Here is a 24116-nt window from a genome sequence, read left to right as displayed (position 1 = left end):
AACCTCGTGAGGTTCACACAGGCCCATTCCCTGAGCTTGTCCAGGTCCCTCTGGGTGGCATCCCATCCCTGAGGTGTGTCAACAGCACAACTCATCTTGGTGTCATCTGCAAACTTGCTGAGGGTGCACTTGAATTTGTAACTTTCTTTACTGAGTAGTTTCCATAAAGAGTATCACAGCTGTCTATGACAGTACAAAGTACTTTTCTTGCATTCAAGAACGAGCTAAAGTTGCATATTTTCATATGAAAATAGCCCATTTGGTACAATTGTGAAAAATAGCTCACAAATTTTCCTGGAAATAAGAACTTTACCTGTGGAGCAAACAGAGACTAAGAGACTGTGAGTCTGATATTTTTATGAGAGCTGATTGTGAGCTAAGAGGGAAGAACCTGCTAAGACACGCATTGAAACATGTCTGATTTTGTTAGCCTTTTAAATTCTAACAATTCAGTGGGTCCGAGAGCAGCACCACAAAAAAATGTGTCTAGACCATCCAGTTTTTCTCCCAGCTTCCAGCTCATGTTTTCACTTTAGGTTTCAGTTTCAGTTTTATTATTTACTATTAGCCAGCAGACTGTTGCATGGCCCAGAAACCCATAAGCTGTTTTCAAGGACAGTACATGAAAAGGTTCTCCTCATGTAGTGTGAAAAACTGATGATCATCAAAAGAGTAGGACTTAGAATTTGTAAAAGGGCTATTCAGCTAGAACATTTCTAAAGTTATTCTTCAGTTATCAAACATAAGCAAGATTTTTTTTTTAGGTGATAGATTTTCCAGCTTCTTTTCACTCTGATTTAGCGATGTGAATAGGAAAAAGAATCTTTGATTTTTCATAATAAAATGAAAGAAGCAGCAGTGAAAGTTTACACAATCTGGCTTTGCAAATAAGAGAAAGAAGCCACTGTGAGGATAACAAGCAGATGAATGATCCTGAAACACAGGGAAGATGACTGTTTAACTAAAGCAATCCAGAAATGAAGTAAGTAAATTACAAAAATGTCTTTAAAACTTTGCTTTACTGTGATGCCTGTATCACTGTGCAGAGCCACCCACTCTCATCCTATCCAAACACTTCCATTTACTTTTATCCACCTGTGTTTCTCATCTTATAATTAAATGGTGAATGCACTGGAGTAAGATCTATCTTCCTTCTTTGTGTTTGAACAGTACCTTGCACAAATTGCTCCCTTGTCTCTGGCTGAGAACAGTAGGTGCTGCAGAAATGAAAATAAAAGCTGGATCCAGAGACTTCGATAAAGAGATACCATGATTCATCTAGATAGAGAGATGATAGATGAGCTTGGCTTCAAAAACATGTAAAAAGAAAGGAGACAGCCACATAAAAAGGGGGAAAGAGGAGAAATTATTAGTGTTAATAGATGCAAAGATATCATAACTGCTTCAGAATGTCTGAAAAACGAATTGTGAAGTGTCAGTAAAGTACAGTCACTGTAGATGATATATCTCTCTGCTAGAGATGATGGACTGACCCACTATGGCCATTCTGATGACATTATATAAATGACTAAGTGATACCGAAGAAACAGACGGAGATGTGGCAAGCAGTCAGAGAAGGAACAGAAGACTGTAAAGTCTGGAAAACCCATGGAAGGTGCAATTTCAAGAAGTACAGATAATGAAGAAGAAGTACAGAAAGTGAGACCTCAAGCTAAAATGCAACTATTAGAATTGGAAAACAGCCGGGACATCTGGGGAAGGAGGGAGAGTGATTGTGGAGTGGCAGGTCAAGCCCTGCTGGATTTCACTCACCTTGGTATTGAAAAGTCAGCTAGACCCTATGTGGAGACAGAGGAGAATCAGAATGGAGAAAAAAAGTTCTCCTTGGGATTGGGAGGACAGTATAAGGTCTGGTGGGAGAAAGGAGAAGGTCAGAGGAGTTGTGAAGCCAGGTGCAACGCACAGATGTTGAGTGTTGGAATGATACATATGCTTGGGATATAGAGAACGTGAGGAGATACACCTCTGTCCATTCTGGTCAAACCCTTTGCAAGCAGGGCTGGAAGGAAGGAAGAGGATAATGACGGTTCCTAGAAAAGGAGTCCATACACAGATCAATAAAAATGCACTTGGCTCTTGAATCAAAGTAAATAGTCACTAGTGACTTCAGTAGGTTTTTTCCGTCACTGGTATTGATTGGTGTCTATTTCTTTGACAGAAAATTATACTGCTAATTAACTTTTGTGTAATTATGAAACCAAATTCTTCTAGCCTCTCTCACTTAGAGAGATTCTTCATTATGCTGTAGACTGTTTGAGTTATGCCAGTAACGAACTGAACCACAGGCCTGTAGCAAGTTGCTAAATGAGGGAAAATCACTGCAACTGCAAGGCAAGTAAAGGGTAGTTCTTGCTCTATACAGAGGAGAACTGGCAAGCACAGGACTAGATAAATTGTAGTCCTCAGTTTCTGACAATGAAATCAGCCAAGACATCCATACAATCAAATAAACCTAGAGCTTCAAAATCAGTCTGACTAGAATACTTCAAGTGAATAAGAAACAAATGGAGTTAATTATTATATCTACACATATAACTCCACTATAATTTCTAAAGGAAAAGCAAGACACTCAATTTGCTAAGACTCGCATGCTAAATTTCAGGCATGTGAGTACTACTGACTTTGATGACCCTTGCCACATATGTGGTACTTGAAGAATCTGAATCTGCAGTCAGATTCTAGAGCATATTAAGCATATTAAAGGAGTAATAGCACTAACTCTATTACATTTATGGCAGAAATGCACTCTGATGTCCTAGACTTTAAAATAAACAGTCTGTACAGGAAGCCCTTATTATTCTGCAAACAATGGGGTAATTTCCTGGAGGGAACAGCACTGTGACCTCTGTGTGTGATTGATATCAAGGACCAAGACATGATATTGCCAGTGTACAGACAAAAGTGGAGTATTAGCCAGGAGAGACTCCAGCACTTTTTTATCCAAGACCGTCAAGCTGTCTCAAAGAGATAAACCAACAAATAACTAAATATCATAAACCAAATTCTTTAGGAGCAGTGATGTTGCAATGTGCTAAAGTAACACACGATCTCCAAAATGCTCTCTGTGGATATATATCTCTCTCTCTGTGTAGGGACTCTGGGTCCCTAACTTTAGATACTCTCAACAGCACCCTACTTAAATACCCTTGAACAGCTGTATGATGAAAACCTACCTTTAGGAACTTGGGGTTAAATACAGGAAGGGCTATTTAGTGATTCCTTAAATTAGAGCAGTGAGTTAGAGGATCCAAATCCTCTCTTAAATTGAGCCAGCAGGAACATGATTTTAGTGGATTCAGGCTACACCTATGCTCTGTTTAGGAACTGCTTCCAGGCTCTGCAAGAGGGACCTGAGCTCCTGGTGGACCAGCGAACCTGGATTCAGCAGTGTGCCCATGCAGTGATGGAGGCTAACCACATACAGGGCTACACTGAGGACAAGTGCTCATTCCCTCTGCCCAGGACTTTTGGGTCTGAATCTGGAGCAGGGTGTCCAGTTTTAAGCCTGCAGTATGTGAGATACTTTCTGGTTTATACCAGAAGAAAGAGTCCAGCAAAGGGCCACTAAGATGGTGAAGAGGCTGGAGCACCTGCCCAGGGACCTTGGTTGGTAATGCCCAGACTGGTACCTGCGAAGAGTTGCACAGCACTAATGGACAGGACTTTCTGCCTGACCATGGACCAGCTGTGACCTCCCTTCTGGGAAGGGAACACTGTGAATGTAATCCTGGAGGGGGAGCGAGCTAGCGTGGGAGATAATCTAATATCACTGGTTCTTAAATATTCCCTTCTATCCAGATCCACCGTTTTGTGTTGATTGCTCTGTCTCACCCCTTGAACATCTTTGCTATACGCCTACCTACATTCTTGATTTGCTGTTTCATCCTCTTGAGGGAACTGAGAGCAGCCTGTGTGCAAACATCCTCTGGCCTGAGATTCAAGAACCAGCTCTAGCTATAACACCACCTTCTGTCACTGGCTGAAGAATATCATTTCTTTCCTCTTGTACATAAGGAAAACAATTTATCCAGAACCACTAGTGCTAAAATAGCACAAAAAGACAAACTAAACCACAGGCTAAAGCATCAATTCACCTTGGAATGACGCCAGCAATTCTTTCCATCCATCCAACAGTGTCTCTAGCTGTTCTCTTTAGCTGCAACACTCATCCTACCATACAAATCAATACTGAAACCCATCAGATTAAAGGAAGAGGCAGCATACCCCCTGTCTATAAGCCTTTGAAAACATTATGTTGATTTTCTCATAGACTTTTCTGTACCTGCATCTGCTTGCTGCCATATCTGAGAAGGGAGTAAAATTGATTTCTTGAAGCGATCTTGTCAAAGGGTGTAAGGATGCTGCCCGGGCAGCGTCAGTGGCTGATGTGGATCAGCAGTGCCATCCAGTGGGACACACAGCAAGCCACAACTCGGTCCCCACGGCAGCTTCTCCCGCCGGCAGCCTCCGCCACCACCCCGGGCCACTCCGTCAGCAGGAACTGCAAGACACCTAGCAAGTTACAGGGACGCTGCCGATGTGCTGCCTCCTGGTCCTGCGAGCTTGGCAGGTACCGACCCGGCTTTGGAGATGGCAGCAGGCATTTTTTTATTCTAAGTTTCAAAGACTTGAAAATTAGCACCCCCACAGCCACTTTATTTTTGGGAAAGCTGCTCAGGGGCAGCCTCAGTAATTGAGTTGTCTTATAAATCACATGTATGATCATTTTAACCGTTTGTTTTGTGACCACTGTTTAGATAAACATCCTGCCTCAGTGGGCAGGAAAGTGATTTTCTTTCTAGTCCTGTTAAAATCCCTTGTCCCAGGGACAGCAAGATGTCTGGGATCCAGATCCTGAGGGTTTTATTTCTCACAAGCCCATCACAGCTGCATAAATACAAAACCACCTAGATTAAAAAAATACTTTTTTATATTAAAAAGCTTTAAAATACATTTTAGTGATGTTCTAGTATTCCATAGCTAACTAATTTTGAATTTGTTACAATTTAAGTACGAAGCTTAATTGACTTATGCTTCTAAACTCAGCAGACTTGGGAATTTAAATAGTAGGAAGTGTTTTAAGCAAAATCTCAAAGATAGTGCTAAATGAAATCCACAGTGCTTCTCTGCAACAATTCAGCATATGAATTCTCAGCAGACTGGTTGCCTCTTCCATAGCATACCTCTGTGCATCCAAGCTGTTCCTTTGCACAGTGCACACACGCATCCTCCTTGCCTGTACAGCACAGCACTTCTACCATGCAAGCCACCACCAGCTCTGTGATTCCTATGACACTGGAGCTCTGTGACTGCACAGACTTCTAATTGCCACTGTTTGTTTCCTAGGCTGCATCCTTAAAACTCATAATTCTTTAAGTTATCCTATCTTTGAGTTAATATAACTGATGTTCTTTAAGAAAAGTTCTATTCCCTACATTGACTTTTGAAATTACAGTGAGTTAATATCTGTTAATTAAACAGATAACATACAATAACATTATTCATTAATGACTAATGATGACAATAATTTGTTATCTGTTATGGCAGCATAACTGCAGAATTGTGTGCGTGCACGCATGGCTTGTGCATGCATGCAGGGGGGCTTAACACACACAGAAAGACTGTAAATACTGTTCTTTACAAAATAGTTTATTCCTTACAAAGAAAGCAAAAGGAGGGTCTTGCATAAAACCCCATATTTGTAGCAGCTAACATAGCAACATGTTGCTGCATTCAACTCTCTGCAGATACATCATTATGGAATTATTATGACTAGCAGGAGTCACATACACCCAGTCACAAAGTGTCACTTCTTCTGTGTCTTTATTTTAAAGGGCAAAGCACACAACCCTATTAAAAAGATAGGATAAACACAGAATTATCATAGTATAGCTTCCCATGGATTTTCCCTTGAAAGTCCCACATTTCCTGATTAGAAGACATACAAAACCACCTTTCTAGAAAGCTGAGTTAATTGGGCATAAAGATGGGGGAAAAAAAAAGACAGACAATTCTTGTGTCTGTCCTAGTTCATTAAAAAATAAAAAATTTCTCAAATGGAACTCTTTTGACACAGCTGTGTTGAGCAGCACACACATATACCAGATCGAGGGCAGTTAAAGCTGACTGTGCACCATGTAGCGGTTTATCTAGGTGCCAAGAAAAAACTGTCAGACTATTGCATTGCCATAGAGAGACAGAGAGGAAAAAAACAAACAAACAAACAAACAAAACAAAACAAAAGAAATGCATGCATAGGCAAGGAATCCAAGGGAAGTTTCTGAACATTCATCCAATAATTAAAAAACATTAAAAAGGTGGAAGACTAGGACCATCCCAAAGGATATAAGGAAAATGCAATTCCAGCCCTAAAACATTGTTTCCTGTTTTATAAAAATACTTGCAACTGTATAGAAAATTTCAAGCCAAGTATATTTCACATCTGCAAATGGCCACAACTATTTGAGTAACTGGTAAGTGCTATGTATTTGATAAATGTCCTGAAGAACTAATGATTCAATTTAACATGATTACTCATGACATCAGAGGTATGTCCAGTTCAAGCTCATAATTTCACTGCAAAGAGAAAGCAGGATGCTTAAGTCTTTTGTGGTTGCTTAATAAATAAGATCACAAACAAGAAACAACCAATTCATACATGGTAGGTTGATTGTTTGCTTCTAAGAATTTTGGTCTGGGCTGACAATTCTCCCACAGGTGTTATTTCTTGTCTAGGTGTTGTTTCTGGAAAAAATACAGGGGAATCCACTCTTTTGAAAGAGATCCTGTCTTTCTGTCAACCTACTACTGTACAACATACAGTATATTTTCTTTGGTTGCAAACTGTTACTGTCAAGATCTCCACTGAATATACTTACTAAATGTGTGATGTGTGCCACAGGGCTCTGCTGATAAACAAACCTATTGTTAGGTATACTTACAAAAGAGATTAGATTATCAGATATACTGAGAAAAAATTGCACCCTAAAGGCCCCAGCTTGAAAGAAAGAAAGAAAAAAATTAAAACACCCAGATTGCTCCCCAAAATCACTTCTTCATTAGCTGATGGAATCCAGGCAGTCCTACTTGTACTTCTAATTCAGGACTACAGTTGGAAGAATGTTAATTATTAAAGTATGTGCAGGGAAATATATGCAGTTTTGTCTTTTAAATCTCCCTTATGACAGTGCTCTGTCAGGACAAGATTCTCACTTCATCTGCACTGCAAAACACCAAAGTCGCTATACAGTAAAACAATGCACATTTCCATTATTGTGCATTTTTACAATTTGCTTCTTCCAGGAGCCACTCAATTCCATTTAGCAATCCAGCTAAAGTTGCAGCTACAGTGTCCTGCACCTGTAAAAATAAAAAAAGCCAATATATTACAGACAACAGGTAACAGGATCTAACAGTATTTTAGCATCACTCCATGTCTATCCTTAAAGTCAGAAATACTCATACCAAATCTAAATTTTTACCACTGGTTTAAAGGTCCCTTAGACAAAAAATGTTTCTTAAGAGTAAGGTACAAAAAGAAAACATTGATTTTTACAAGAATGAATTATACGACCCATTAAGAAAACCTTGCATTCTTAGTATCAAGGCAAATTTTATTTCAATCGTTCCACCAGGTATTCTGGAACACTATACTTACTTTACACATGAGAATCTATTTGAAAATTCTTCTTGTAACTCTTAAAGCAAAAATGCTGCTAGCTTTAGAATTCAATGCAGATTATTAATTCTCAGATTTTGTAATATATTATAAAGTAGCTATTATAAATGTTAAGTTTTTTTAAAGCCTGTAAACATTTTCCTTATGAAAACAAAGGAATTATCTCAAATCAGGATTTTCATTTTTATGATTTAAGTATTAATTCTTCGGCTACACATCACCAAAAATAGATTTTGTGTGGCTGAGCCATTCTGATACATACTGTGCTTGACAAGCATAAAAGAACAGGTTCAGGACTTCACATGCTAGGTTTTTACCTAGTGATTTACCTAATGATATGTCAAAAACTCAATACATCATGTCAAGCAAGTGACAATTAACAGTCTCCTGAAAATGGCAGAAAAATCTACCTTGTGTCCAAGGCCTTCAGTCATGACTCAGGAAATTGAGATTTAAATTAACTGAAACTTCCTTACACCCTTCAAGACCAGCATTTAGTCCCTCCTTACATTCTGGCTCCACCTGAAGTTTTCTTGTGTGTTCCTGGGCAAGCCACTTAGCTCCCCTATCTTCAGATAGGCTAATGCTTCGTCTTGGATGACTAGAGAAACTAAATTCTTCACTTAAGTGGAGAGCTCACGTACTAGTATTAAAAGTTACACACTTGCTTAGGTAGGTACAGTTGAGGAACTACCATAAGCCTAAATTAAAGCCACAGATAAATAGAAAATAACGGTTTAAAAGCAAGTACCATCCAGGGCTGATGTAGCAGATTTAGTTGCAACTGATGTGCCATGTAAACACAGGGAATTCTTTTCACATCAATGTGAGAGACACAAGACAAAACTAGTAGAGGTCTGTTCGGAGGCCCGAGGGCTGGATCAATCATTGCCAAAATACGAGCCAGTTCCTCTTGACGATCATGCTCTAAGAAATAATTTTTAATATATGAGTACTAAATACATGCAAATCCCAAGGAGAACTTGTTTTTTTTTTACTTTTCAAATATTTAAGATTTCAGAGGTGAGGAAACAGAGGGCTGGAAGGGACATGGCCAGATTATCTAGTTTTGCTTATCACAAGGCTGGATCATATGCATTCATGTCACACAGATGTTCCCGTCACACTTGGATGTTATTTAAATCTCCACTGACTCTATAGGCAGCCTATTCCAGTCCTTTACATCAGAGCTTTTTCCAAGTACCTCACAGAGATCAAAATTGCAACAAACCATAAAGAAATACTCACGCACTCTATAGTCAGGAGCCCTTCCCTACTGATGGTGCTTTTCTCCTTAGTATATCCCTTCATTTTTTTTTTTACCCTCTTTTTTTCTGAGCTAGCCCTTTCCCTCCATTTAAAGTTAATGAATGTAATAACAATTACCATAACAAGTATTTGGATTATCCTCTTATAGGACTATCCTGATTTGGACTAATTGCACTTTTTACTGCAGTTTTCCTGGTGAAGGTTCTGTTTCCAGGCTATTAACTCCACCACTGATGCATTTCAGGCTTCTTCTCTTACCCATGCCCAGGGTTCTTCTTTGTTTTGTTTTGGTTTTTTTAAAATACAGATAAATTCCCACATGTAATTTAGATAACAACCATATCAGTATCTGCCATAAACAAAAGAAGGGGACAAAACTTGTCAAAGAGAGATGAGGGACGGTGTCTACAATAGGGGACCTCCTAGACGGGATAAGCCGTGAAGAAATAGTACTTAATGAAGAAGATTTTGAAAGAATCAGAACATGGATTTTGATGTATTGCATGTTCTTTGCAATCTTTTATGACATTTCAATCATTCACAAAATATAAATAAGTAAAATAAAGAGAAATCCCTTACTTTTATGAGCTTCTGCATTAGCAACATAAATGAATCCATCAACTACTTCGCACACCTTTCTCACTTGAGCTATTACACTGTAGTGCACGGCTTGCTGATTCCCTACTATGCTGTTCTCTTGGTAGAACATCTTATTCACAGCAACAGCTTGCTCTGCTCTTGCTCTCCTCCTTTCCACACTGAAAGATATTTCAATATTTCAGTAGTCAGGTTAGTTGAGAATACAAAAATTTTGAGAGTCTAGGCAGGACAGGAAAGGGACAGGAAAATGGCCTGATCCAGAAAAACAGTTTAATTTCTTGCCACATCCTCCTGTTTCTTTTCTAGTGTATACACACAGATGGTTAGCAATCTGGAAGATGCATATGAAAATACACCCCATGATGAGTTTAATGTAGTGTTACAAAAGGGAATCAATCAAGGTATCAAGAGGGATAGAAGCACCTGCTATGTATTTGTCATACACATTTGCTATGTATGAGGTTTGGAAAAGGTTTATTATTCCCACGTGAAAATATAGTGGTTGGAGAAAGAAAGAAAAAGTGAAGATATGCATTAAAGCTTCAGTTCATAAGGGATATCCATGGATGTGAATGCACACATAAAAATCACATGACAAAAACATGAGGAAAAGTATTAAATAACCGAGAAATTGTATTTTTTTGGTGGAGAAAAAATCTTACCTGGTGGTTGAATACAATGTCAGAATATTGAATTTTTGATTGTTATTAAACTGAAAACTGACTCCTGATCCAATTCCTAAAGAGAAAAAAAGAATATATGAGACTACAACTATTTGGTCACTGAATACAATTAAGTGGTAGGCCAAAAATTCCAATGGTGCTATAAAATGAAGATATCCAAGCCTAGCTGTTGCTGTTAGGGGTAGCCTATTTACTGTTTCACAATTAAATTTTATACATGCTCTAATGCATGGGACTATTAATTTAATTAAAATCAATTCAACAGTATTAAAAGGAACAAGGAGGCATCTCTATGTTTCTGATACTTAGACTTGAACCTAGAAACCTAAGTCAGAGAGGAGGTAGACTTGCGTTTATTAGCTGAAACTGGCATAGCAAAGGCTCTACCCTGTTTATGACAAGCTGCATTGAAAAGGACTTAAGAGAGAAAAAAGATAAAAACACTAAGAAGTCCTATTTTCACACTTTCTATAAATACAATTTAATTATTCAAATTCTGTTGTGCTGAAATAAATATTAATTAAAAAGTAGTAAATTTTTGTCTCTGGTTTGGACTGAAGTGAAATTTGTTTTTAAACATTGAGAAAAATCCTTCACCTGCTCCTACAACTCTTCTAAACAAAATTTACACAATTTGACACCACAAGACTGAGTCATATAAAGGATTGGTCTTGACATCCTGTATAAAAAATAAGTGTGTTTTTTAGCCACTTACCACAAGCAGTATCTGAAGAAAGTCCTGTCTGCATTTATCCATTACAACAGCAGGCATGACATGGAATTTAGGATCAAAATAGAAGTACAAGGAGCAAAATGATCCCTCTGACACTGTGCAAATATAATCATAAATTCACTGCAGCTATAACTTTATCTCAAATGTTCATTGCATTTATCCTTCTGAATAAATTCAAAGAGAGAAAATACTTTTTTTTTAACCATTATGCTATTGACTTTCAAGGGGAGAAAAATCATCCCTTTTCTCCATTTCTCCCCAATGTTTTTTGTGTTATATCTGTTTACAAAATAAAAGAGCCAAAAACCAAAACCAGCATTACCATGAATTTGTCTCTGAGGTAGGCCAGCTACTAGTAGAATTTCTGGGCATGTCATCATCTTTTGCACTAAAGAGTCGTCCAGCTCTTCCAAACCTGGCCCAAACATAGCAAAGCGAGGCTCTGCCTGAGTGACCAGTGATTGCAAAAAGGAAGTCACAGCCCCATACCGGGGACGGCTTGATTTCAGATTTCTTCTACTCTGAGGACAGCTTTTTTTATATCTGTGTAAAATAGACGCAACTAGAAATTAAACACAAAATACAAAAGAGGTATTAATCAAAAAACATATATTGATTTAGGTCCCACACTTCTCATGCTTTGCTACTGGTACAACTCAAGCACAGGTCAAAAATTACAGAGTTCCAAACTAATGGTTTCAAGCACCAGTACAAAGCAGGTAAAGGCCTCTGTGCCTTCGAAGTCCAAATACTGACTTTTTGGACCTTAGTACACTTCTATCTACAGATCCTTTAGTTTAACCTTAAAAAATAAATAAAAATAAAATTACAAATTCCGCCACCCTTCCTGAACACACCATATTGATGAAACATCATAGCTGACGAATCACATACAATAGAAAAAATACAAGACTTCTGAGTGCATTCCAAACCTTAATTAGTCTGCTTTTGTGTTTACTAACTATGAAACAGGTAACTCCACCTAAAAAGGACCATTTCCCCTGTAGGCACAGAGAACACATGTTGTGAAAGGAGACAGGTGTTGTCTGCACGCTTATGTGCTCATTTGAGGCAGAAGCTAGAAGGCATGAAAAGACTGGTCATCAAGGGAAAGAAGTCAGTCATAGAAATGACATACATCCTAGAGAAGCAGCTTCAGTCTTTGCTTCTGTGGTCATAGTAGGCTGCTGCTGGACAAATTTCCTCAAGGAAACATTAACTGTGTGCTCCTCTACACCCAAACTGAGATGCTTCAGTTGAGATGAGCAAAACCGTTAAGTGCTCACAGACACAATAGAGATCAGTGACAACTGGTTTCAAATAGGTGATGCTCTGAAGTGTTGAGACCCAAAGAGATTTAAACCCTATGTTCCAAATCAGTAGATATTTCGCACTTGAAATTCTGCGTGCATCTTTCCTATCTATAAAGTGGGAGTAAAGGGCACAGAGATTGCAGAGATCACTGCACTTATCATGAAGTAACAGTTTCATGAAATAACCTTTGGAAAAGCACCTGCACAAAATCTAACATTTGGGAAAAAAAAATACTGCAAATAAGGGAATGAAATGAAGTTTAAAAACAGAAACACAGAAAAATCTGCTTCTCTTAAGAGTTCTTCTCAGTCATCTGAACACATTACAAGAGTTATTATGCTTTTCAAGTATAGTAGCTGAAACCACAGTCTTTGTCTTACAGCCTTTGACCACCAGAGCTAAAGCAATACTACTTGTTATTCTGTGCAGATTCAAAAAAACCCTTTTTTTTCCCTAGGACTTAAAGGTAAGATGAAAAAAAAAGAAGATTCATTCCATTTGCTGTAGTTTGAAAATTTTTTAGTACTTTTATTAAAATAAGAAATAATTTGTCATTATACCGAGAATGAAAAACACATTTTTATCAAGATCAACAGTATGCACAGCTTCTGAGATGACTGTATTTCTGTGGCGTAGTAGGCATACAGTTTACAAAAAGAATGTTACTGTTGACTTTTTTACATTTTTTTACATTGTTGTTGAATTCTAAAAAGAAAGAGCTGACCAAACTGTCAAACAACAGGAAATTGTCTTTCCAAAATAAACAATGGACTTGAGACACATCAAATATTAATCATTGGCTTACAGCACAGCTTTACTGCTGTAAATATGAAACATACCTGTGGGGTGAATGTTCATAGAATAGTTTGGAGTTGGAAGGGACCTTTAGAGGCCATCCAGTCCAACAATCCTGCAATCAGCAGGGACATCTTCAACTAGATCAGGTTGCTCAGAGCCCCGTCCAACGTGACCTGGAATGTTTCCAGGGATGGGGCATCTACCACCTCTCTGGGCAACCTGTGCCAGTGTTTCACCATAAAAAATCTCTTCCTTTTATATTTAGTCTAAATCCACCCTCTTTTAGTTTAAAACCATTACCCCTTGTCCTATCACAACAGGCCCTATTCTGTCCCCATCTTTCTTCTAAGCCCCCTTTAAGGACTGGAGGGCTGCAATAAGGTCTGCCTGGAGCCTTCTCTTCTCCAGGCTCAACAACATCCACTCTCTCAGCCTGTCCTCACAGAGAGGTGTTCCACCTCTCTGATCATTGTTGTGGCCTCCACTGGACCTGCTCCCAGGGGTCCATATACAACAATATTGCTGCTGTAGAGAGACTGTAAGTCATGTAAGAGAATAGGAAGATACTTACACTGACATGTAATCGTACAGCGCATTGTCGCTGACCTCTGAAAAGGCTTTATTAAAAATCTCCACATCTGGGAGTGATTTCCAATCAACAGATGTCCAGAAGGGGAGATCCCTCAGGAGAAAATACCTCCACAACAATGGATCTTGCACAGCTGCCCTCCAGTAACAACTCGTACTTCCCAAATGGCACAAATCTTGTGGCGAGAGGAAGGACATGATGTTCAACTGTACGTCAATCTGAAAACCATCAAGAGCAGCAGTTTAACGACCCAGGACTTAACAGTGAAGATGCAGAAGGTGGGATGACGAATTGAACACACACCCCCCACACCCCCCCCCCGACCGGGCCCCACTCACCGGCAGCGCCTGCAAAGCGCTCACCTCATCCTCCGGGTGCGCTGGGCGCGGGGGATCCGCGAACGCGGCGGTACCGCCGCGTTCGCGGATCCCCCGCGCCCAGCGCTCCCGGAAGATGCGGAATCGATCCCGCACAGCGGCCTCCAAACTGCCCCGCTCCTCCCTTCCCCCGTACGCCATTATGCCTCAACCCCGCCACCGCCCGTCCGGTCCCAGTACGCCGGCGCCAGGGAAGGCGGAGCGGAGAGAAGGGACAGCTCTGGCACCGTAGAGGATTTTTTTTTTTTTTTTTACCCCCCTAAAAATACTTGATTAGACTTTGGACCTGTATTCCAGGAGTTCTTTGAATGCATGTTTTTAATGCAACGCAAGTATACATTTTGATAAGAATGGTCAGACACTGAAGCAGAGAGACCACCTCCCTCAGCGTGCTCTTCACATACAAGATTTCTTCCCAGCACAACCAAATCAGAGTTTTTCAGTTGTGGCTTTTCAGAAAGTAATACAACATCTCTTTTGCAGTTGTTGTGTTCCACCCTTGGCCTTTTAAAGGTCCCTCACACACAGCCACATACTTCGTTAACATCTTTTTGCCCGTTTCTCGGAAATCCAGCGACATACTCTGTGATCTGCAGACCAAGTCACTGGTAGAGACTGAATCTACGGTCTCAAGTCTTTCCTGCTTCCCTTCTCCGCAGTGTTGCAGTCCCCAGTAGCACATTTCTCCGCTGTACATCATCGCCAGTAAGTGAGTGTCGCTAAATACTCCTGCAAAAATAATTTAGATCAAGTACTTACTGTTGTGTACAATACAAGTGTACAAGTACAATACAAGTACACAGCTTGTTAACCCCAAAATTTTTCAGAAAAAAAATCCAAAAGGGCAGTACAAGCCTATTTGAAGGGTACACCAAAAACCCCCAAATTTTAAGCATGAGATGATTGGCACTGCCCAGAGAAGAACCTGAATCAAGGCTTTGCTCATTTTGCCCCTCCATAACACTAAAATCTTTAAGATTGCCATATAAATATTATTCTGATAATTGTGTTTGCCTATTTATCTTAGAGAATTTCAGTATTTCTTTACAATCCATTAAGTGCAGGCATGATTATGCATCTTTATTTCAGAATGCTTCTGTGCCTACCACAATTCAAGTGTAAAAGAAGATGCCATTTGAGCATCGTCATAACTCAAGTTAATCAGCAGCAGCTTTAGTATTTGAATAAAGCACGACATACTTGTCCACGGTCACTGAAAAGAAAAATCCTGCTAAATAAAATTACAAATCAGTTACTGAACTTGGTTTTGTATTGTGGAGCTGAACAGGAGCAACGTTTCTTTCAGATGAAATTAAGCAAGAAGGTGCTCCATGCCCCCCCATAGCCAGAGTAGAGCTAGTTTTGCATGTGTACAACATGGGCATCATGTGGATAATGGTTTTAAACTAAAAGAGGGTAATTTTAGACTAGACATAAGGAAGAAATTTTTCACAATGAGGGTGGTGAAACACTGGCACAGGCTGCAGAGAGGTGGTAGATGTCCCATCCCTGGAAACATTCCAGGTCAGGATAGATGGGGCTCTGAGCAACCTGATCTAGTTGAAGATGTCCCTGCTGATTGCAGAGGGGTTGGACTAGATGACTAGATGACCTTTAGAGGTCCCTTCCAACCCCAATTATTCTGTGATTCCATGTCCTCAGCACCAGCTGTTTTACCTTACAAACCCCCTCCTGCTATATCACTCTACCTGCACCACACTGATGCAGCCTCAGATCCTCATGTAAATGTACTATAGTAATGCAACTTACATAAAGCTACATAAAGTGGAGGCAGAGAGAGTGTTTGCCAAATCTAACCAATTCTAAATGTACTTCCTACCTGTGTGAAGTCAGTAATTCTGTGTTCCTATCTGTGTTCTCTTAGATCTAAACAGGAAGACTAACATGGGATTGTCAAGCACCCTCTGCAGTCATATTTGTGCTTTCAACAGTTGTCAGTGGACACTTGGATTGTTGTAAAACACACATGCTGTGCATAAAACAACCATTGTCTCAGTTCACTTTACTCCAGTGAACTCAAAAACAGAGAAAATGAGTGCTGCCACGTCCTAAAATGCATGAGTCAAAAACAAAGGGGAGTGAGGGGGAGAGCACTGCTGCCTGCTTATCCACCTCATCTATTTTAGTTTTTTTTCTAAAAAGTGACAGGTTTTGAACACAAATGAAGTCAAACAACAAAATTACACAATAAAGCATTTAATAAAGTGGAGCAATTATTAAGAGGAGAGGGCTGTGGGGTTTTTGGAGTTGTTGGTTGTTTTTTTTACCTTCGCTGAGTAATCTAGCTGTGTCTTTATCTTGAAGTAAGACATCTTCATTTAGCTGAAGAGGGCATCTAAAGCTAAGCATCTTCATCAAGTAATGAACTCCATCATTAAGACACTGAGTACAGTTAAAAAATGAGGGGGGAGAAAAAAAAACTTTTAGGTAAGTTCTGATTAATTTAATGATGGCCAGAAATACTTCTTTGCTATGAATTTCCCAAACCACTATTTAAAAAGAAAGAAAAAAAAAGCTGTATTTTAAAAGCGAAGAGTCAAACTTTAAAACTGTACTCACATGCCCATAGAACTTTTTAATCTCCTTTACCTTCTTAAATATGGCAATGTTTTCTTGTAGCCATTTACTCCTTTCTTTTGCTGTGTGACAATACATGTAAATCAGGGCTCCTTTTCTCCAGTAAAGACATTCTAACAACTCTGCACCAAGGACATTGATGGGCTGAAATAAAATTCAACAAACTGGGCTAACCCAAAAGTAAACCATCTGAACTACTCATATACACACTCACACATGTGAACAGTGTAAGTCTCTTAACTTTAGAGGCTGTACTTAACAACAGTCACAAACACAAACCTAATACTTTGGATTTAAACTGCCAAAAGCACACAGAATCATGAAATGTTACCAAGAAAAGTTCTGAGCATGCAACAAGTAATTTAAAAAAATATTTTCAGGAATCACTATTTAAATACAAATAAGTCTTGAAAATTTTTCAAAATATCTTAAATTCTGCCCATCGAAAATACAAATACTAATACCCTGTTCCAGATTTTTTATTTTTAAAAATTAAATTATTAATTCTTGGGCTGAATAACATTAGTACTTACTTCTTCATTTATGTTGCATTCCCTCATTAACTCTTCAGGTTCTGAAAGAATACAAACAAGTTCTTTAACTTTCTGCAAGGAAGATTCTTCTGCAAAATCTTCATCCACAAGCTGGGTTTCCTCAAAATATGTAATGTCTAAGACAGCCTATGGAAACAATAAGAGACACAATGTAAAAATGTTACCAGCAAAATAATCAAATGGTGGTATGCAGTAACAAACTTGTTACAGTTTATAAAACATTACAATTTTAAACTAATTTTTAACCTTTAGTTTACAAAAGTTGCAAGTTGTAGCTATGGTAAGATTGCTGACAGTGAAGGTAAACTCAAAACCATTCCTGTCCTTACAATGCCAGCACAATTATTAGCGACTCTATGTTCCAACACGGAGAAAAGCAGCACTACACTTCATGGATGTTCACCGCACACAGCGAGTAACAGAGACCCCTTTCTGCTATACCCTCTTTCCTACACCCAACCCTCTCCCGTAACCTACACAGCAGATTTTCTTTAAAGGGAGTTCTTAGCGCTTTAAATAGACTACCTGTGTATAGAGCTGCAAAAGCACGGAAGGATGTTCTTTCCCTTCATTACAGAGGTCCTTCAATTTGTCCAGAGTAGCAGAGCCCTTTGCTAAGAAGGTATCTGAAGGAAGAACACAACGCTTCCTTAGCACCGAACAAGCACGCAGCAACAGCATTGCTTACTTTCCCCTTTCACTTCATAGGGTTTTATCCACCTTTGAGGCACCTACAAGAGCTGCTGGACGATACAGCACTGAAACAGGCCCGTTGTCCAGTTCGACTACACCTCTCACGACTGGATCAAGGGCATTCGTGGTTACCGTCTGATGTTTCAACACCCATGCCACACACTCGGCCTGCAAAGAGGCCGCACACCAAGAGCGCCCCTTGCTAAGGCCCGGGTACACACTCGCGGCCTCAGCCGCCCTGCTCCACAGAGTCTGCAGAGGGAGCGCCGGAGGGAGGCTTGGCCGGCACAGCCGCACCGCTCCTGGGGCAACTCTCTTTCTGGAGGAGGGCGAAGCGGAGCCCCCCCGCCGCCCCGCGGCCGGGGCTCCAGGCCTCCAGGCCCGCTCCCGCGACGCTGCGGTGTCTGCTTCCCCGCGGCGCGGCGGCGGCGAAGGGCGGAGCGGGCCCGCGGGAGCGCCGGGCAAGGGCCCGGCCCCGTCCCCTCCCTCCTGCGGCCCCTCACCGTCGCCGCCCGCTCCCCTCGGCACCGCCAGCCGCCGGCCCAGAGCCGCCAGCCGCGGCCGCAGCGCGGACTCGGCGCCCCCCGCCTCGGCGCCCCCCGCCTGCGCCTCCGCCATCGCCGCCGCCCGTCACCGCGACGCGGCAGCGGTTCGGGGCGGCCGCTGGGGCGGGCGTCGCCGGGGCGGGGGTAGGCGCGCAGGCGCGGCAGCCGCGCCGGGTCCGCGGGCGCTGGGGATGGCCGCGCCTCCCCGGTGGTGCGGTACGAGGTGGGGGGCGGCCGCCAGTGGGGCTGCGTGGGGCAGGCTCCGGCGGAGCGGGGACCGCTGCCCGCCGGCGCCGCGGCTGCACTCCCCTCTCCTGCCGGCGGGGCCTGCCGCCACCGCGGCGGCGGTGGGGCCTTGTTGGCCTCGCCTGGCAGCGGGCCAAGGCGGCAGGAGAGGACGAGCAGCACCCCGGCCTCCCCAGCTTGCTTTTGTGTTGCTTTCTTCGTAACTAGTCAAGTGGGCAGGTGGGTCAGCCCTTCACAGCAAAGGAGATGTCATCCAGCTTTCAAGTTGTCTCTTGTAAAAAACAAAACAAAACAAAACAACTAAACAAAAAAACCCAAACAAAACAAAAGTCCAAAATGGTTGTGTGATGACTCATCTGGTAAAGGAAGTGGTATCCTGTGCTTCAGCCACTGCTGCAGCTTATTTTAGCTGTATCTGTTTAGAAAGCTAGATGTATGTGCAATGAATTTTTCCCAGAAATTGTTATCCAGCGTTTCCTTAAATATACAGTGAAATCTGATTTTGACCTTTCTCATCAGTGGCTGAGATGGAAGCAATGTGTTTCTGTCAATACCAAGCTGGTAAAATAGAAGGTGCTACAAATGTTAAAATAAGGGGCTGATCGTCAGGTGGCCAAGGCGGCCAACAGCGTCCTGGCCTGTATCAGGAATAGTGTGGCCAGCAGGAGCAGGGAAGTGATTGTGCCCCTGTACTCGGCACTGGTGAGGCTGCACCTCGAATCCTGTGTTCAGTTTTGGGCCCCTCACTACAAGAAGGACATTGAGGTGCTGGAGCGTGTCCAAAGAATGGCAACAAAGCTGGGGAGGGCTCTGGAGAACAAGTCTTATGAGGAGCGGCTGAGGGAACTGGGGTTGTTCAGTGTGGAGAAGAGGAGGCTGAGGGGAGACCTTATCGCTCTCCACAACTACCTGAAAGGAGGTTGTGATGAGGTGGGTGTTGGTCTCTTCTCCCAAGTACCCAGTGACAGAACAAGAGGAAATGGCCTCAATTTTCACCAGGGAAGGTTTAAATTTGGTATTAGGAAATATTTCATCACCAAAAGGGTTTTCAAGCATTGGAACAGGCTGCCCAGGGAAGTGGTTGAGTCACCGTCCCTGGAGGTATTTAAAAGTCGTGTAGACATGGCGCTTAGGGACATGGTTTTATGGTAGGGTTGTCAGTGTTAGGTTAACGGTTGGACTTGATGATCTTAAAGTCCAACATAAATGATGCTATGATTCTATGACATTTAGTCATGTTTGTCTCCTGTGGATTTGAGCAATAGAAGTTCACTCTAAATAAGTTTGAAGTGTGTTTCAGGTCCATCTTGTTTCATTTTGCATCAGGAAATGAGCTTTACTGAGCAAAGACATGAACTGAAGGGATGTGCCAGCTTCACAGCCTGTTCTGTGGCTCACCTGGTCAGAGCTGCCTCAATAACAACTGTATTGTTGCACTGAGATGTCTGTCATGAATGAGTGGTTTAGGCCACTTAAAGAATCACTGCCAAAGATATTAGAAAGCAAATGATTTTAATGTAAATTTGTAAAAAAGCACAACCTAGCAGAAGTCAATGGCAAGGTCCTCTCTATTATGTATTCAACATGGAAAAATCATACAAAAAAGAAATCACAGTAAAATTAAGTTAGAATGATTTACACAGTCAGGAAAATTGAGTCAGAATCAGGTTGATGTGATTATTACTTGTGATTAACTCTATTAAGGTAAATTACAAATTATACAATTTTCTAACAAAGCTTAATAACACAAGAACTTAGTTAAATGCTTAACAAAGTTCTCAAATTACATACACAGCAATATAGACATAGAGATATATAAAGAGATATAGAGAAAGATATATATATATATATACACAAAGGTCCTGTTAAAAATTTCCCTTGAGAAATGTCAAAGGCCTTTGCATTTCTCAATGAGTGAAGGTTGAGCCTTAAGGAGTGGTGGGTTTCAGCCCAGGTCCTGTTTCAGCCCTTGAGAATTTGCAAGCTCTAAGAGGCGTCCCACTCAGAGGAAGATGCTGGAGAGCTCAAAGGGTCTCGCAGAGAACTGCTGTTCATGCAGTGGGGAGGTGATTGACTTTAGGCATCTGTAAATTTCCGTCCTTGCCACAATCATTTGCTGGTAATTGCTGGAATTCTCAAAGTTCCAGCAATGCTGATACTGATCCACCTGAGTCACAATTAGACAAAAAATGTTCCAGGGCTATCAGGGGACGATTAGTCACTCCCATAATTGATAGTCCTGGTATGGTCCGTACCATTCCCTACCTTAGCTATGCAAGAGGGCTTGGCACACTCGGGGGCTCTCAACCGCCAAACAAAGGCTTGATGCAGCAAGGACAAGGCTTGATGAGAGTTCCAGGAGCAAGGGCTGGGAGGGTGGGAAATGCACCACCACAGTCCACCCTGTGACTAAAATCAACCCATCTCTTTATCACAGAGTGGTGGAGTGGTCACCTCGTGCCTCTGTGCCTATAAACACAGCAATGTTATACTCCAATTGTAATTTGAGGGAAATTTTTGTGTTAGGAGTTAAACAACATATGCATGAGGAGGTTCTCGTAGTAGCATAATCTGATGTGTCAAGTGCCAGGTTTCAATGCGTAGAACAATGTTTGACAATTAACGTAGTATAACAACAATCAACAGAATTTTGATGGGGTGTAGCATCTGGTTCAGGGTTCCAGTTTCTGTTGGACACCACCTAAACAGAGTGTCCCACTGGTGATGTTCCCCGCCTTTCTTCGTGCTGTCCAAGACACGGTGTATCTCTTCCGCATCGTGATGAATGGCGATTAGAGTTTCGTGTCTATTGTTTTGGATGTGTTCTAGCAGATCACATAGGCCACCATGTTTCAACAGTTTTCTCACCAATGTGAGATTCATTACAATAGAAGTAGGCAATAAATTTTGACTGCATGTATAACTAAATTGTAACAATTGATACAATGTAGCAGGAGTTGAATAATTAAAGTTGCATCCCATAATTCTGGTAAAGTTAGAAAAACAAATATTTGAGTAGTTGCCTGTCTTTACAGTGGCATCATCTGCAAATACAGAATCATAAAGGGTTCCTTATACAAACACATCCATTTCTACTATGTACTAGTAAAATTTCAGAGGCTTCATTGGGATGTACTTCAAAATTACAAACATTTTGCTTGGTATCAAGATAAATGTCTTGAGCCTTGATGGTATTGCTTTCACAGATAAATCTCTGTTGTTCCTGCACAACACGTGAATCAACGTTGACGGTTTGCCAGTTTCTGGTTTTTTGGGCCCGTACTCTATGTTATAATGAATAGAGTACAGTTCCATGGTGATTTAATCCCAGTGCAATGATTTGGTATATGGTGTATACCAAAGCATTGCGTATTGTCAAATTGGTAGAGTCATAAGTGAAATTAACTAGATGCCACCAGGATTGGAATTCCTTTTCAAATTTGGTTGTATTATCCCAGATTTTCTTTTGAATTTCAGTGGGTAAGGTTCCTCCTTTTCTATAATAATAGCTGCTACTACAGACTGTATTCATAATTGTGCTTGGAAACAGCTGAATGTGAGAGCAATAATACCTCGGGTTGGTCCAAGGGCATTTATAATTAATTGATGGTCATTTTCTTCCATTTGTTCCCGATGAGGTAGAATGTTTGGGAAGAGCCATTGTATTGCTCCTAATGCCAATAGAAATTATTTTAGTGGGTGTTCTCATTTGTTTAGGTTATTGGTAGCAGCAGTTAATTTGTTATAGGACTTCAGCGTCTATGCTATTCAATACTCCCAGTCCTGTTCCTCAGATACCAGTCACATCTCTCCGTGATGATTTTGGAGAGGTGAGGGTTCATCCATGCAACCATGCTAACCATCCTGTATAAGTTGTATTCAGGAATGGTGAGCAGGTAGATTTAATTGCAGAAGTATCAACCTGCATTGACAGTTCCACGCATTTGAGAGACCACGGCGGGTTGAATAACATTTGCTGTTGCCCTCTATTTTTAATTATGTAGGGAACAGTGTTATAAATCTGAAGAGGCAATTTGAATAGGAGGCTGAGTTGGTGAATATGATTGTTAGATATCAATCTTGAATTGAAAACCTAGGCTGGAATGAGAGTTGGGAGTCTGTCCAAAGGCAAATTATGAGTGCTGAATATGTTGTAGTAAAAGCATACCAGCATTCATGTTTGAAAGGACAGTCATGTCTGTATTGTTTTCCTTTGACATAGTTAATGATAATGCGCAAAGTCCTTGTCATGCATTTAATGTGGTTTTCAGTTCGGCATCCTATCAAAATGGTGTCTCCTTTAGTTCCCTTTAAAGATGTAATTTGTCGATTTTCATTTTGATCTTTAACGATCCATTCTTTTCTATGGAAGGTGACATTGTGTTGTAGTATTAGTGTTGATAAATTTAGATTAGGTGTAGGTATGTCAAAAAGTATGTATGCATCAACCCATGACCTGTCACACATGAATTCCTGTCACACCGTCATACATGAATTCTACATTTTACATATGATAATCATGAAATCAAACAATAGTTCTGCATCATGATTATCCCAGAAGCAGAGTGTGAGAACCGGTTGTGTAAAAGTGAAATTGTACCAGTGATCTCATTCTGGTATCTTATAGCAAGATTTCTTACTGTCTTTTGGTTTAAAAAAATTGGTATATTTTAATTTTGGTGGGTTTCTTCAATTCATTGATTGCCCAACACCCAATTTTTATTTCTTCCCCTGGTGTGGCCTGAAGTGATAATATTTGACAAATGTCATTATTGTTATGAGAGTTTTTAATATTTTGGTTATACAGTGTCTCCCATCTCCAGTCATTCTCTAGATACAGCTCATTTCCATGAGTAACTAAAGTAGCAAGGTTCAGGTTTGTCTTAATTTTTGGCTGAATCTTACACATCCAGTGTAATTTAGTAGTGCATGGTCCCAAAGACGCTGTGCCCAAATTGGAAGGATCATACTTACCTTGAATAAGAGGGAAAGCAAGGCTGGGTTGAGGGCATTCTGCTGTTGTTGTTGCTATCGATGTAGATTCATTTTTCCCTGTAAGAGAAAAGAAGGGAAATGTTTTGGTGGGGAAGGCCGAACGGGTTACCCCTTTTTATGATGCAGGAAGAATCCATCATGCACCGATTCTGTGTTTTGCACCATTACTGTCAGTAGCTTCCCAGGCACACAAGCCACGAGATTTAATTAAAGTCATGGGCACAGTGCTGATGGATGGTAGGTTAACCATTACAGGTTGTCCTGGTTGTAGTGTTGTTGGACACTTTCTGTGCTCAGTAGGTGGAGCACTAGGCTCAGCCTTTGAAAAGAAAGCTCGGCTCACAGGACTCCGTGTGAGATTACTTAATTGATGAGGCACTGTGGAAAGTGGAGTATGCCACTGGGCCTTGTGTGGCTCAAGGC

The 24116-nt window shown here is 40.9% G+C and overlaps 2 protein-coding genes across 2 annotated transcripts; both read right to left on the bottom strand.

Moving 5' to 3' along the window:
• Positions 1 to 7186: 7186 nt before the first annotated feature.
• FBXO4 (F-box protein 4) lies at positions 7187 to 14210 on the bottom strand. Its single transcript, XM_082013783.1, has 7 exons — positions 14024 to 14210; positions 13668 to 13903; positions 11307 to 11527; positions 10231 to 10306; positions 9548 to 9726; positions 8451 to 8626; positions 7187 to 7380 (listed from the first exon to the last, which is right to left on the bottom strand). Exons 1-7 carry the CDS (start codon positions 14201 to 14203, stop codon positions 7291 to 7293), a joined length of 1158 nt encoding a protein of 385 aa, XP_081869909.1. The 5' UTR covers positions 14204 to 14210; the 3' UTR covers positions 7187 to 7290.
• Positions 14211 to 14474: 264 nt separating this feature from the next.
• On the bottom strand, positions 14475 to 19241 carry RIMOC1 (RAB7A interacting MON1-CCZ1 complex subunit 1). Its single transcript, XM_082013785.1, has 6 exons — positions 18411 to 19241; positions 17740 to 17840; positions 17194 to 17340; positions 16673 to 16804; positions 16351 to 16465; positions 14475 to 14791 (listed from the first exon to the last, which is right to left on the bottom strand). Exons 1-6 carry the CDS (start codon positions 18523 to 18525, stop codon positions 14502 to 14504), a joined length of 900 nt encoding a protein of 299 aa, XP_081869911.1. The 5' UTR covers positions 18526 to 19241; the 3' UTR covers positions 14475 to 14501.
• Between the last annotated feature and the right edge of the window lie 4875 nt (positions 19242 to 24116).

This window comes from Phaethon aethereus, assembly GCF_964289735.1.
Source record: "Phaethon aethereus genome assembly, chromosome: Z".
Taxonomy (NCBI): domain Eukaryota; kingdom Metazoa; phylum Chordata; class Aves; order Phaethontiformes; family Phaethontidae; genus Phaethon; species Phaethon aethereus.
This window is presented reverse-complemented; position numbering and strand designations above follow the sequence as displayed.

Excerpts from the sequence above, each read along its gene's own strand:
- FBXO4 (XM_082013783.1), bottom strand. The coding sequence starts at position 14,203 with ATGGCGTACGGGGGAAGGGAGGAGCGGGGCAGTTTGGAGGCCGCTGTG. Across the intron at positions 11,528-13,667 it reads CTGTACGATTACATGTCAGT|ATATAAAAAAAGCTGTCCTC; the intron begins GTAAGTATCTTC and ends TATTTTACACAG. Across the intron at positions 9,727-10,230 it reads ACATTGTATTCAACCACCAG|TGTGGAAAGGAGGAGAGCAA; the intron begins GTAAGATTTTTT and ends AATATCTTTCAG.
- RIMOC1 (XM_082013785.1), bottom strand. The coding sequence starts at position 18,525 with ATGGCGGAGGCGCAGGCGGGGGGCGCCGAGGCGGGGGGCGCCGAGTCC. Across the intron at positions 16,805-17,193 it reads AATGCAACATAAATGAAGAA|CCCATCAATGTCCTTGGTGC; the intron begins GTAAGTACTAAT and ends ATTTTATTTCAG. Across the intron at positions 14,792-16,350 it reads AGCTAGATTACTCAGCGAAG|GAGTATTTAGCGACACTCAC; the intron begins GTAAAAAAAACA and ends TTATTTTTGCAG.